The sequence below is a fragment of the Zosterops lateralis genome (genome assembly GCF_965231275.1).
Source record: "Zosterops lateralis genome assembly, chromosome: 2".
In the NCBI taxonomy this organism is placed as follows: domain Eukaryota; kingdom Metazoa; phylum Chordata; class Aves; order Passeriformes; family Zosteropidae; genus Zosterops; species Zosterops lateralis.
This window is the reverse complement of record NC_139763.1, coordinates 71976186-71991632: the sequence shown is the minus strand read 5'-3', so window position 1 is coordinate 71991632 and position 15447 is coordinate 71976186. Positions and strand designations below refer to the sequence as shown.

At 35.5% G+C, this 15447-nt stretch overlaps 1 protein-coding gene across 1 annotated transcript in view; it reads right to left on the bottom strand.

Moving 5' to 3' along the window:
• The window catches only part of SACS (sacsin molecular chaperone), a 30890-nt gene extending 19178 nt beyond the window's left edge, over positions 1-11712 (bottom strand). Inside the window, exons 1-5 of the mRNA XM_083855636.1 lie at positions 11633-11712; positions 9223-9334; positions 7971-8117; positions 5208-6690; positions 2217-2308 (exon numbers count right to left, since the gene is read on the bottom strand). Coding sequence (XP_083711762.1) covers positions 2217-2308; positions 5208-6690; positions 7971-8117; positions 9223-9238 — 1738 coding nt within the window. The 5' untranslated portion in view covers positions 9239-9334; positions 11633-11712. The remainder of the gene's footprint in view (positions 1-2216; positions 2309-5207; positions 6691-7970; positions 8118-9222; positions 9335-11632) is intronic.
• Between the last annotated feature and the right edge of the window lie 3735 nt (positions 11713-15447).

Here is a 15447-nt window from a genome sequence, read left to right as displayed (position 1 = left end):
TTATGCAGAACCATTGAACGAAGAATAATTTAGGAGGAAGTAGAATGAAAAGTAGGACATCTGAATGGTGTAAAAGATTATCTAATAGTATTTAATAATTTCAAGAACATTTAGAAGAATATTCGCCATATTTATTTACAAAAATATGTTCTTCTAATGAATGAGAGGTATACTATCAATAACAAGTCCCTAGAAAAATATCATCCAAAGAATCTGCCAGAAGAAAAAGGAGACAAAAGCAAGACTTAAATGTGACCTAAAATCTCCCCAGTAACTAAAAGGAGTAGAAATACTTCATTGCACTTCTGAGACCTAGCCCACAAGGGAAGGACTGTCCTAGAACTTAGCAAGGGACTGGTTTAATAACATACGGGGTTTTTTCTGTTTCTGTCACCTCTGCATTTTCTGCTTAAGATGTATTCAAGCATATACTGTATTTTGTTTTGGTTGTTTTGCTTTGTTTTTTAATTTAAGCTTGCTTTTAGATTGCTTTGTGACATTCAGTTGGAGGAAATTGTCTAGGAAAGTACATCTTGAAAGTCAGTTCAAGGTTTCATCACACAGAACAGGCATTTTTCAATACCAACATATTATATGTCTTACATAAAATATTCATCCATCTAATCTCACTGTTGTAGTCTTGATACCTATATATTTCCATTCCTGAAAAGGTACTATTAAACAGTAGCTCATTAGGATTCTATCCTAAATCACAAATATTCCCTGTCTGGATACACAATTTAAAGTAGTCATTACTTTACATTCTGTTTAAAAACAGTACTGAGGGAAATTAACAGTAAAGAAAAAAAATTAAACCAAACATATTCTACTGCATTAGCAGACACATCATCCATCATCTAATATGCTGATAGAACTTTGAAAATTCTGCTTTTTAAAAAAAGGTTTCTTGACAATAATTTTGAACTTGATTTCTTTCATATTCAATTAAAGCCCTTGATTTATATATTCAATACATTTTATATTAAATATTTACATAGTTTTACTCTATGCAAAAAGTTACTCAATTATTTTAATTTTTTCATGGATGCTTTGCCATAGATTAAAAATTTATAATCTTGCCTCAGGATCACCTTATTTTTCTTTTGTTTTTGATAATGAAGGTATGATCAAAACATGGAGAAAGGAGGAGCTTTAGAACTCAACAAAAAGAATGATAAAGAGGAAAGATATAAAGGATTGAAGGGAAAAAAGTTCAAAACACAGAAGAAATAGAGACTAAATGACTGAAGACCATGATAAAGGATATAAAGACAAGCAAATCAAGACTGTGAGTAATAGTATTTTACACCTAGTTCTAACATCTTCAGTCTAAGAAAGAGGTCTGATGAATCAAATAATTTAGGAAAAAAAATACAAGAATCTTTTCCTGAAAAGTACATTTTCTAGACACTGAAGAACAGCTTACTTTTAAATAGTATTAGTATATGGTGAGCTAGCAAGTGACTTGGTTTGCGAATTGTGTTTAAATGAAAATATTTCTGAAATTTAGGTGTCAAAATTATCAGTGAAATGGTAAACACAAGGTGGAAAGGTAAGAGCAGACAAACTCTGAGAAGAATAGATACCAGAAAATAATTGTGAAAACAGTTACACACAGAGGTATCTTATCTATAGATAAAACAAACTCCTTCACATGTCTTTTGATCATGACTGGGAGTATTTCAGTAGGGCCACACTGACACAACCATAAACCATGAATTAAGAATCAGGAAACATATGATGAAATTATTTGATCTACATGCTTGAGCCTGGATACTTCAACTTATTTAAACCAGTTTAGAATAAATGTACTGAAGTGATCACCTGCAATTGTGAATTAAAAGATGATCCGCAATACTAAAGCCATGACACAGCTATTGCATATGCAAACACTATAAATATAAAACAGAATTAAGACTGTCTTAGGTGGAAGAATACTATTTGAATAAAATTCTTCATCCTTGAATACATTTTACTAAATGAGTATCTATCTATCACAAATTTTCATCCTTCTTCCTTTGCCTTTTTATTCATTTATAATTTTCATTTGTGTAATTTCCAAATTAAAAAAAATTATCATATCTTAATGGGGTTTTTTTTAAATGACTGTCTTATTTATGAGAACTCAACCTCAAGAGATTACTTTAAACTTGGGTTTAGAGGCAGTCTGTTTGAACCATTAGAAGTTCTGTAAGAGAATACAAAAGACACATTACCTCGGCTTTGGGCAGCTTCTTTCAAAGCAGCCAGGACCTCAGGCTTCAGGTCATCAGAGAGTAACCTTCCCTCCAGGCCAGGAAAGAGTGATCTAGCACACCATGAAAAATGAGAAACAGAAAAAAAAAAAAAAAGCCCCCACTTTAGCAAAGCCTCATTTATTTATGTTACTGTATAGACATTACCAGCATGGTAATCATGGTGGTAGAACAGTAGCATGAAAAGCAATCATGTGCATATGCAGAGTAAGGCTTTCAGTAGACATTTTCTGACAAATAAGAAAGTTATACACTTAGAAGCAGAGAGCAGTAAGGAAGTAATTTTTCCAACTACTCTTCTCTTCAAAGCAGGTCTAAGCAAGTTTTATTTGATAGAAAAACTGGGATTAAAAACTATTTTCACCTATTTGTACTCTAACGAGAAAAAAGTTAAACTAGCCCTACCATTCCATGTCTCTTAGAATTCCGGTCAGAAAGTTTATGTAAAATACAACACATAATTCTAGAATGTCACACAGATCTGTGGATTTAAAAATATCTAGAGATTTCAGAAGATCTGCAGTCAATATTTAAAACTACTGTGCCAAGAGTCAGTCTCATCCTCCCTTCTCTTACTTAAGCACTTTAAACTGGTTTTAACCAAGGGCTTTGGTCCTTGTGAAATCAAAAATAAATATCCAGTTTAATTCTGATCGTGAGTATGTTCATTAGACATAAACCAAAACAGTACCTTGTTCTTGCACAGTTAGCAGAAAAAAATTTCTAAGAGCTTATTTTATCTTGCTAGCAGGGTCCAAATTTGAATAAGAGCCAATCTCCTAAATTGAAAGAGTTTTGAAAGATCTAACATACATAATTTATCATACTTAAAACATTAAAGATACTTGATGTAGGCAAGAATAGAGGCAAAGAAAGCATTACTACTTCAAATTTCTGTTTCATTGCAGTTGGCATGGAGATTCATGCCTGTTATAATATGCTTTTGTATCAGTTTTACAAGACTACTCAAACCAGGTCCAAACCAAACTGAATAAGAAATACTGTTATCCTTAAGTTTTAAAAAAAAAGTTTCTTATGACTAGTCTGAAGCAGGGCTCTAATTCATTCATCTCATCATGGGAATGTTTTTCTGTATAGTATACTGGCTTCATATCTGGAAGGATTAACAAAGGGAAAGAACTACAAAAGATAAATCATCTCACAATAGATGCTAAAAAGCATTTTTTTTTTAGAAAAAGACACTAGAATAATGGGCTCTTAGTAGCTTTAATCCCCCAATAAATAACCTGAATTGTTTAGAGCAAGAAAAGATTATGGATTTATGATTATGAGTTTAAATTTATGGAGCTTCTGGAGTGGGTCCAGCAGAGGGCTATGAAGATGATTAAGGCATTGGAGCATCTCTCTTATGAGGAAAGGCTGAAGGAGCTGAGCCACATCTGAGAGGAGAGAGCTGAAAGGGGACCTCATCCATGTCTACATGTATCTGAAGGGAGGGTGTCAAGAAGGTGAAGCCAGCCTCTTTTTTGTGGTGCCAAGGATTCAGGCAATAGGACAAGAGGCAATGGGAAGAAACTGATGCACAAGAAGTTCCAGCTGGACATGAGGAAGAACCTCTTTACTGTGCAATGACCTAGTACTGGAATGAGTACTGATTGCTCAGAGTGGCTGTGGAGCCTCCCTCACTGGAACCATCTCCCTCAAGAGCCATCTGGACACAGTCCTGTGCCATGTGCTCTGGGATCACCCTGCTTGAGCAGGGAGGTTGAACCAGATGTCCCACTGTGGTCCCTTCTGTCCTGACCCATTCTGTGACTCTGTTTAGAATACAGCAGAAAAAGAACAGCAGCAGGCTTGAAGATATGCACATTGTTTTGAAGAAACATGGGAAGAAAAGTTACTTGTATTCAACTGCTTTTCTTAAAGATTGTCTGTCTGTATGTTTATTCAAAACAATTTACGTAAGGACCTCACTTGAAGCACTTTTTACCTTAATAATACCTGTATAGACACACTTCAACACACTTCTACTTCCCTTTTAAACAGTCCACAGAGCAGTAAAAGTAACAAAACATATGACAAGTGTCACAATCTCTCAAGCTGAGGATCTGGAAATTAGTGTAACTCTGAGGCAAAGGAGAAGGAGGGGTCATTGTAATCATGCATAGAGGTAGCACTTTGTAAGGGGAAACCAGTTAGACACCTGTGTCTGACTAACTTCAAGCCTTATGCCTTTAGACATTCTGTAGAATGGTCCAGATTTAACAAGTATTTAATACATACATAATCCAGTACACACATAAAAAAAGCAGTAGTTGTGTTTTCTCCCCAAGCTCATTTATTCCAGCTAGCCTGCTCTTTGCTATACCCTCCCCAGTGTCAGTGCAAGCTCTTTTGGCTGATGAAATGAGAACCAAATTGGAGCACCGATGCAGCTGGGAAATAAGCAAGGAAAAAATCTAATTGAAGAGAGACTGGAAAGAACAAAGGGAGAGCAGATGTAAAAGACAGCTCATCATAGTATCTGCTTATTTACTGAAACCAGTTTTTAGTAGTACCTCACTGAAATAAAGTGTTGTGATAAAAAAAAAGCCAGATGTAATCTCAAGCCTCAAGTTTAATAAAAGCTCTTATCATTAGCTAATTTAATGAACTTCCTACTATGCATTTTGCTAATCTCCTTGTATTTCTAACTCCAAGAAGAAAATTAACTGGGAATGTATCCTGAGGTATTCTCTTAAAGCACAGATCACACAATTCTTTTATAAAGAGTTAATGGCAAATGGGTGTCAAACGACATATGCACACAGACATATTCATATATACAGAAAATTGAGTTCTATCTATGCCTTATTTCATCACAATACATGCTGCCTCATACCTTGTTTGTTGACAAGCAAAGAACAGTCTGAAACTGTTTTGACATATAAATTTAAAAAAAGAAAAAACCTAAACCCCCCCCCCCACCAGTATTACAAATATTAAGCATACCTGGGATATTCTTCTGAGGTTATGTAAACTACATCCTGTTCTGACACAGATGAGGAAAAAGGAATAAAATTCCCATTCTGTAAAGGCAAAAGCTCCAATCCAATCAGTTCACTGTAGACTCCATCAGAAAGCACAAATTCTAAAAGATGAAGCTTTTCTTCAGCAGGCCCACTGTGTCCAGATTTCCTTAGCACTTGCCGCACTACAGCAGGAGTCACTTTTTTCACAGTTTTAGCAGCAGAAATAGTAAGATGCACTGCACTAGCAATATTTGCTGGTACCTTGGCAATCTGCTTCCCTGAATTCTGGAGGTAGTTGAGGACAGACTGTGTGTACTCCAAACTCTCATCCATTTCAGAAAAGTGCACCTGTTCCACCTTTATCCACTGATTACTCACTGAGTAAATAACTGTGTGCTGGAGCAGGTCTTTAAAGAGAGGTACTACAATTGGTTTCCAGGGTACCCTGATTTTGTTCTCATCAGGCCATAACCTATAAATTCTTTCAGGTGACAATGGAAAATCTGAATTCTTCTCGGTCTCCATTCGTTTGATAGCTTCCAAAATAAGGGTGGTATATGCCTTAGGCACTATATTTACCACAAGAAGATCATTCCACAAAGCTGCTGGGTCTCTCCACTGATCCAGCTCTCGCCATTTGATACTCCTCCTATTGTCTGTGAGACCAAAGAAACCACTAACATGAACTGGAAGTCCAGTTTTGCTTTCTTCACCTGGAGGCAAAGGCAGAAAACAAAATGCTCTTCCTGAAAAGTCCGCTACAGCTCCATTTTCCTCCTCATTAGTCGCTAAAGACATGGCTATTCCAATAGTAGGAACAAATTTCAAGTCATCAGCTAAGCAATCCAGTTCTGTACACATTCCTCGACCACCCACACAATTACACACTAACCAAGATGTTTTCTGTGCGTCCTTAACACTCTCATCTTCCACAACTATATTTACATGGTATGTCACACATGTTATGCTATTGCTTGGAACTCCCTTACAATACTGATTTATTGCAGTTCCCAGGATTTTGATAGAATTGGGTCTTTCATGTTTCAAGGCCTTGTTCTCACTGGCAGTTACCCTAAAAATCAGCCTCTCCGTTCCATCAGCTTCCCGAACGTGCAACGAAACATCCTGAACACTCTTCAGGAAAAGCAAAACTGTGTCTGCATCTGCTCTGAAGGATTCAAACAGCTCCAAAACCTTCTGTTTGTCATAAACATTGCTGCTTAGCTGGGAAGGCTGCAGGCGAAGTGGGAAACGAAAAAAGGTACCAGGAAAGTTTCCATTCTTAAAGGTTTCCTTCGTGCTGCCAAATACACCGATGAAAGGTGCAAATTGGTCCGTAAGTTCATTTATTTCCTTGCTATCTTCTTTCAGATTCCAACACTGGCCTGACTCATGAGGTCCAAAGAGGGTTTGATGGGGATCAAGCATTCCAATCTGGTCACCACTGAAGATGCTAGGGACATCTGTATACATAAAAACCAACAATTATTAACAATCCTGAAGCAACATATTTTTAAAATACAGTGTTAAGGAAAAAATTTTTAAAAGGCAAGAATAAAATATTCTAAAACTGTGATGAAGTGAGTAAAATCCCCAGGGAAATGGCTGAGTCACCATCCCTGGAGGTATTTAAAAGACATGCAGACGTGACCCTTAGGGACATGGCTTAGTAGTGGACTTGGAACCATTAGGCTTATGGTTGGACTCGACGTTCTTAATGGCCTTTTCCAACCTCCATGATTCTATGATTCTGATAACATAATTCAGTGCTTACTAACAGGGAAGAAATGAGCACACACCTATTCTGCAACTGAATATATAAATACTCATTCAACCATTTGAATTCTAGCAGTGAGCAACAGGAAGTAAAATTTCTTTCAATTACATACTTTTACATTTCCAGTATTTTCAAGAAAAAACCCAACAAATCAATTTACTACATGTGTGTTCTACTAGATTCATACTTTGCCGATCTTGAAGGCTGGCAAACAGTAGTTCTGTACATTTAAAATAACAAATTCACAGAATTATCAAACCACTAAATGTATTTATTTTATACATGCTCAGCTAGGCAAAATATTTTTTTTAAATATCACGTGTCTTACAAATTCACAACCTAAAAATTTTTATTTCAGCAAAAATTTGCCTCTTATCCTACACTATTATAACTGTGGAGACAGTAAGCATCATTTATGCTTCTTCTGTATCACAACAAAACATTCTGGGAGAATAATAGATTTCAAGACTGAATATTACAAGCTTGCAAAACAGTATGTACTATCTCTTTCAAGTGTAAATATGCATATTTACATACCTCTATTACATAATATATTTTCTAGCAATGAATAAAAATCACTACTTATTATACAAAGAACCTGCAGAAGACTTTCAGTCTAGTGAGTAGAACTTTCACACTTCTTCTTGGATATCTATCCTATATTATGAGTCTCCATAAAATGAGCAGCAGTGTATAATTGAAATACCAGTGTAAAGGAACATTCATTTCAATATAAAGGACTAAGTACATAATGATGCTAATAGAACAATCTTCTTCAAAAACCTTTAAAATCAAATAGATATCTTACAGGATTAGAGAAGAACAAGAATGCTTCATAAGAAACTATAACCACAAACTAAATTTAAAACACACTATAGAAAAAATATTAAATGTTTGTGAATATCTAAAGTAATTTAACTATTTAAAACTTCAACATTTTCTCTTTAAAATAACTACTAAGATTACCTGTTATATGATAAACTGAATTAAAGCCAATTCCAAATCTTCCAACTTTCAGGGGATCATCTTTCTTTCTGCTTCTTGCTATTTCCTGTATACCATGCCAGTCCTCGGGGGTGAAAATTGCATCATTGTATGCATAAAATGCTGGCCCTATAATAAACAGGCAAGAATTTAAAAAATGACAGAAGAAGAAAACTACTTGATGTTTAAAATTTCTAGGAAATGAACTCACAGACCTGAGAAAGCATTTCTTTGATGTGCATGTGCAAATTTAATAGGGAAGCTATGACTCTAAGCTGACATCAAATTATGCCTGGTAATGAAAAAAAAAGCAAAATGCAAAAGCAAAAGCGAGGAGATAAATTTAACTCTGTAAATGTTACTTAGATTTATATTGTGATGTGTTATCTAATTCTTGCATCCACATATTAAAAGAATGATTCTGAAAAACTGAACAAAAAAGCATAAAACAACAAAACTTCTGAAAAAACTGTCATGTGGCGCAAGGCTTAAACTCAATCTGTTCAGACTATCAAAAAGATGTTTGAAAAATATATCAGTCACAGTCTAAAGATACCTTCACTGGAAGGGAAATAAGGCAAGATAAAACAATAACCTATGTCTAGAAAGTAAGACAGACTAAATTCACATTAGAAGACATAATGAGGCTGATTAACAACTGAAAAAAGCTGGAAGAAAGAAGCAGTGGATCATCCATCATTGAAACTTCAAATCACAACTGAATGCCTTTCGGGATAACTATGCAAACAAATTTTTAAAATAATATTAATAATAATTGTTAAATACATAATTGACCTTTATCTCACAAAGCCATAGCAAATGATGTAAAAACCTTTAAGTTTCAAGAAACTGGATTTACAGTATACAGACACAATGGAGCAAAGTTGGGTGTAAGGTCAAGAGAAAAAGGGATGGGGAAGAAAACTGAACTGCCTGGAGAATGCTGAAATGATCCAAATGTAATCTCCACATTAAAAACTGGTGTGCTGGCTTGGGCTTTATGGTAGCTGGGGGCTGTGCTTTGGATTTGTGCTGGAAACAGTGACAATAACACAGGGCTGGTTTAGTTATCACTGAGCAGAGCTTTTACAGAGCCAAGGCCTTTTCTGCTTCTGGTGTGGCCCAAACAGCAAGTGGGCTGGGGCTGCTAAGGAGAGGGATAGCTGGGACAGCTAACCCCAAACAACATGCATATTGAAGAATAATGGCCAAATTTGATAAAACTTATACTTACCCTGATATTGTGCCATGTCCTTTGACCATAACGTCTCTGTTCCATACTGAGTTTCATCATATAGAAACCTAACCTCCGTGGCACCAGCATCTTCTGCATTCTGTATCAGTTCCTGAGGCAGACAAAATACATCAAAACAAAGCATAATGCAGTAATACATATTCTAGCAATGGCCCAAAATGATTTTATCCAGTTTACCTGCATGAGAATAGGTATCCTTATAAAACAAACATTCAGACAAATACTATAAATACGATTTGAATTTGGAGCTCAAATACCATACAAAAGCAGTCACAAACTTGAAAAATAAGCTACTAAACTATTACTGCCATATTATCCTGAATCAGAGCTGTAAAAGTCTCAAAACAAGGCAAATGTGAGAAGAGAAAAAAAGAATTTGAAATTTATCAAAGTGTATTGGGTAAGGCCTAATAAACAGTTGTACAACAGTGAGGCAACCACTCACAAAAGGATAATACACAGCACTCTTCTTTACATCAACTGAATTAGGTTTCAGTTAACATTTCACAGTATGAACCAACCATTCCTGGGCCATGGTGTTCACACCTCTAGCACCCCTCCAGCAAAGAGCTGCAAAACGGTTCTGAGCAGTAGCTTCCTAAGTCATGAACCAACAGAGCAGCAACTCTGTTGAATGAAACCCACAGAGTGAAAGAGGCTTATACTGAGTATTTGTTAAATAGTAATAGGAGTGATGAGAGCTACAGAAAACTGAAATGTCAGTAAACTAGTTCTGTAGTCACGACCATTAATAAAATATGCCTATCCAGTCCTGTTTTCATCAGCAGTAGGCACGTAAGCGTGATTATAAATACCTACGGGATTACAGCCTCACACAATGGTCTGTTTACACTGAATCATCACAGTCTATCAGGGCTCCAGACACATAAACACGTGTGTATGTTTATGTGGGTGTGTGGAAGCTTGGCATAAGCAAGTATTTCAGCTGAATTGAAAAGCAACGTAGACATACCATGTGCAGTGTATTCATACACTTTAGTTTCATTCAGTTATACATAAAAGACTTGATAGTAACATGAACTTGTACTTAAAAAGTGCATTAACTAGCAGAAAGTATTTCAGATTAGGTTGCATTCAAGTATACTATTGAGACTAAAATAAGCACACTTATCTAATATCTGGTTCCAAAATTATAACCCTTTTATTTTGCAGTTTTTGACATTATGTTCAGTCTATAATGCATATTATATTGTCACTTCTACAAAGTTTTGAAGTATTATGAGATAGCAAGAAATATACCTACAGTTAAGCATAAATAACAAATGTTTAAAGAACCTTTACAAGATGTTTGTATGTAGTTCTTCTTCTAAAAGAACAATCATGACAGTCCTTCATGAAGACACAGTAAGATAGCCCAAAGTTTCCAGAAATATTAAATACTAAGTATGCCAATCACCATGAAGTCAGACTTGCATTCATGCTGTGGCACACAGGGTAACTGCTACATTCAGCTGTAACAGCATCACATCTGAAGACTGAAATAAATTTTAAGATATCAGCAAAATTTCTGGTAGTAAGCTCCCTAACAATCTGGTAACCCTAAATTGCAAACTATTAAAATAGCATCATTTCCACTTTTAAATTTACCTATCTAATTTCTAAAGACATTACCTTATATCTTCATGTTGGAATGAAAGTTTGGGCTTAAAATGTTGAGGAGGTCTGAGCCCTTCTTACTTCTTAATTCAAATGCATTTTACAGATGCAACTAGTACTGAGAAGTAGTAAAAATGTAAGCACCCCTCCTACGAACCAACACTGCTCAGAACATACCCAGGAGGCAATTTGCCAAAACAGTTGAAGATATGCTTATCTTGGGCTTTCCCACTAAGCATAGTCAGCTTGTTGTTCCCTGGTTGCAAACAGGACAACAGACATAATGTTGTCATCATCTGTCAACATTTGTATTTGTGTGTGTTTTGTATGTATGCATGTATAGACAGATATGATATACATGTATCAAATCCCATTAGTTAGAACCTAGTATTCTCATACTCTAAGAAAATTAAGTTCCTACCACCCATGTGATGAAGCATGCTGGATGAGAAGTTTAACATCCAGCTAATCACCTTCGATCCTCTTAAAAAAAATTCCAATTAATTTTCAGACATTAGCAGAGGAAGCTATGATAAATCACACAATTCATCTTCTACTGAGCAAACTCAGAAATGTTTAAAGAAAAAGAAACAAACAAAAAAAAACACACAAAGCACACAACTCGCATTACCTCGTCTACAGAAATGGAGACATGTATCTTCTGTAATACAGTGAATATAAGATAAAACAACCACATTTGCTGGGAAGTGTTAAACTTTGACATTATGTCATGCATATTAAATTACTGTTAAAAATACTATTTATTGTCTACCTTAAGAATCTGTCCTCCCTCTGGGTATCTTCTTAATATATCCTTTAGAAAATCAACAAGTGGTGGAGTTGTTTGTCCAAAACGACCTAAAAACAAACAAAAAAAATTTTAAAAGCTATGTATTATGCTACTATGCACTTAATTTTAGATTTTAGAAAACACTAAACAATTACTGGAAACAATAAATTAACTCAAGGCCTATTATTGTAAAATCTTGTCTTTCCAGAATCAACTGTGAAAATCCTATGTTATAAATCTTTTAATTCAAAAAAGTGAAATAGCAGTCCTGATATTGAAGTCAATGAGCTGTTTCATATCTAGATGAAATACATTTGGAGACTTAGTCTTTGCAACAATTATACCACAATTCCAACTACTTGATGTTCAAAAGTAGCAATTTCTAAAGGACCCCTACTTTTTAAGAGGCACGACAGTGTTCCAGGGCAGCAGTGGCTCTAACCCTTTTCCAGCCAATGATGATCCCTACTGAAAGATACACACACAGGCACAGAAGGTTTTGGCTCTGGTCTACACTTCCTGTTCTGACATACTCTGAGCATGGACGTGGTGCCAGCCTTGGTGCTGCCAGGGCCTAACGCTGGAGGGAAAAGAGTTCCAGCATTACGAGCATCTGCTCCAAGAGAAAAAGTCTGTCACAAAATGAAAGGTTCAACACTCTTCATTTCAAACTCCAGTCTGAGACTGAAGGGCAGCTCCCTAAACCAAATTTCTAAAATATGTGCTTCAAAAAAACAGCAGTGATGCAATCCTCACAAGGAAAACAGACTCTAATGATGCTCCATCTAAAGCTTCCTTTTAAAATTATTAATAAGTAATTATTCTCTCCCTCTCCTCTGCATATACATGTGTTTATGAAGCACACAAATTCAAACATGTACATTATGCATATTCTGGAATAGAACAGTAGGATAAAAAAATAAAGTGGAAAAAAGGGGACAAATAAGAGTTCTATTTGCTGAGGAAGCATCAAGTAAAAATATCAAATATTTTTTCTTTAAAATTTTCTTGTGTCACTTTATTTAAGGTAACTTAATAGCATCAATGAAAAAATAAGCAAGAAATTGCAACTGACAGCTGAATGTGTGAAGTGTTTCAATAACTTCTATTATTTTTGCAGTACACAGAAGTATTTGAAAGTCATGCATACTTCCAAAGTAAGGTAAACTGATCAAGAGAAATTATCTAAAAATAAAGAAACTGATCTTCTCTAAGTTGGAAAGGCAGGTGGAAGTGTTTAAACAAAATATTTCTTTCACCATGGGAACCACCACAAAAGCAGACAAATATTTTTTAAGTGACAGGAATGAAGATTGACTTTGTTCTCTTTAAGAGAAGAACTCTATGTTTATCACAAAAATTACTCTGGCTATAGGTCATTATTTACTGCATCCTATAAAAGCCAAAACTGATTTTCTTGAGTATTAGAGCTGGTCTTATTCAACACAAAACTGGTACCACAAATTTCAAGAAGAAACTTTTCCTACCATAAGAGCAGACAACCACTCAGGAGCCCAGAAAGTCTGTGCAGTCTCCATCCTCTTTCCAAGCTCAACCAGATCAACTCTCAAGTGACCCAGTCTGACCTTAGAGCTGCCCATACTGTGAGCAGCAGGCTGGAGTGAAAACCTCCAGATGTCCCTCCCAACATGAATTATTCTGTGGTCATATGAAAAGATCATGCGTTATTTGATAGAGGCCAGCAATGGATGAACACAAAGGGGACATAGATAATCTTCAAAGTACTTCAGCAACCCATGTGCTTGGTCCTACTGACATGCACTTCCAAATTACAAATTCAGGGCATTTCTTGATTCATCTGCTGTAAGGAAAAATCTCTGAACTGGAAGACTCCATAATGAACACAAAAAGCTGATACTGAAGCCTTCAGATATTTTAGATTGACTTATATCAGAACTGTGGGCCAGGAAAGGTTAAGCACTTTATCTAGATATAGATTGCTTACAGTGACATCCCTAAGAAAATCTCCAGTCCTAGGATCAAAAATATAGCAACAGTTTTTCTTTCCCATGAAAGATTTCTTAGGGTGACTACACTTTATCCTCTATATACTTGCATGGCAGAAAATAAGACTCTTTTTATTTAGTTTACCACAGCCTACACACAGCAGAACATCAGAGTAAGCAATCAAGATCAACAGAAAGAAAAAGGTTTGATGTCATAGAACCATGAGGTCCATTTTCATAGATGTTTTCTAATCACTTCAAGCTCTAGAGAATGTGAACATGAACTTCTGGCCAATATACAAACTTCCCTCTGTCACTAAAAACCCATAATCCAGTAATACATGCCTTGAATAGGCTAAGAAATACAATATTTTGTGAGAACAAATTAAATACTTGTATGAAGAGTTTCCTTCATCGAGCCACCTGATTAGCTTTTATTTCATTGCCTTACAATAAAGTGATTGTGAGAAGAATATTAATGCTAGCAGCCAAATAAAATAATCCTGACAGATTTTAATTAGAGCATTTCTGAAGATATTCTGTTATCAAGATACCATACAAAAGATACATCTTCAAGGGTTTTTTAATAAAAATGTAAATAATAGACAGAACCAAAAGAAAACCAAACTATCAAAAAAAAAAAAAAAAAAAAAAAAAAAAAAAAAAAAAAAAAAGCGCCCTAAAAACTACAGAAGAAATCCATAAATTTTCAGCAATGTTATAATTTTTTACGTCATGGTTACTGAAAAACCTTTTTGCATCACGGTTACTGAAGATCCTTTCAGTATCTGAATCATTTTCAAGTATCCAGCTTATTTTATACAAGACAAGGCAGAAACAACACTACTGAAAGGCAAGTCTTATTGAGCCCAAAAGACAGCAATAACCTAAGTTCTACACATTATATCACAGGGAAGAAAAAAACCCACCAAGACACTTAAAAAGAGAAGTTTAATTTCTCTAGAGCAGAATGAAAAGAACAAGTGACAAACGTAGGACTTACATGAAAAAATAATTGCTTCCCATTTAGAAAAGATAAAAATTTCAAATAACTACATATTGCATCAGAAAATGCTCCGAGCTTCCAGTTTATAAAGAGAGACAAATATTTTCCATACCTCCTCCTTTCAACCCTTTTGACTGAAGCTCTAGAAAAATTTGATTTTGAGACTTATGAAGATCCCCAATCTTGATACCATCAGACAACTGAAAGAAAAATAAGACAGATGTCAGTCAGAGGTATCAGTTTGATAATAACAGAACCAGAACAAATTAAGTGGAAAAAATGCCTATAGAAGCATACTAAGAGCAAGCCATTGCCTCTTGTTTCTACAGTTAAAAAGTTTTGTATTCAGGGAAGTTCTGGAAACATAAAACTAAAGCAGTTATTGTTCTAAGGTGCATACCCACAAAAAAAATTAACATATACAGGAAGTACATAGTCTGTATACACCACAAGTACATCCGGGTATGCAATTTCATAGGGGGCTTAAACTAACCAGTATCAGCTCAAAGCAGCTGGCAAGACACTGTGTAGGGACAAAAGAGTGTCAGAGAAACAGCCCTGGAGATTTCAACAGCCTCATCCCCCATTACCTCTACATGCAGACCCATCACAGCATGATCAGGGTTGAGGGGACCACTGAAAGTCACCTAACCCAACCTCCAGTGCCTCACCAGGAACATCACAGACAAACTGAGGCAAACTGAGCAACACATTCCTTAGCAGCCATTGGGAAAACTAGTGAGTAATCATAGCACATAAAGGCTTTGTTGCAATTCTAGTTTCAAATGATGTATGTCTCATTCACACACAAAGTGTTGCTAGAA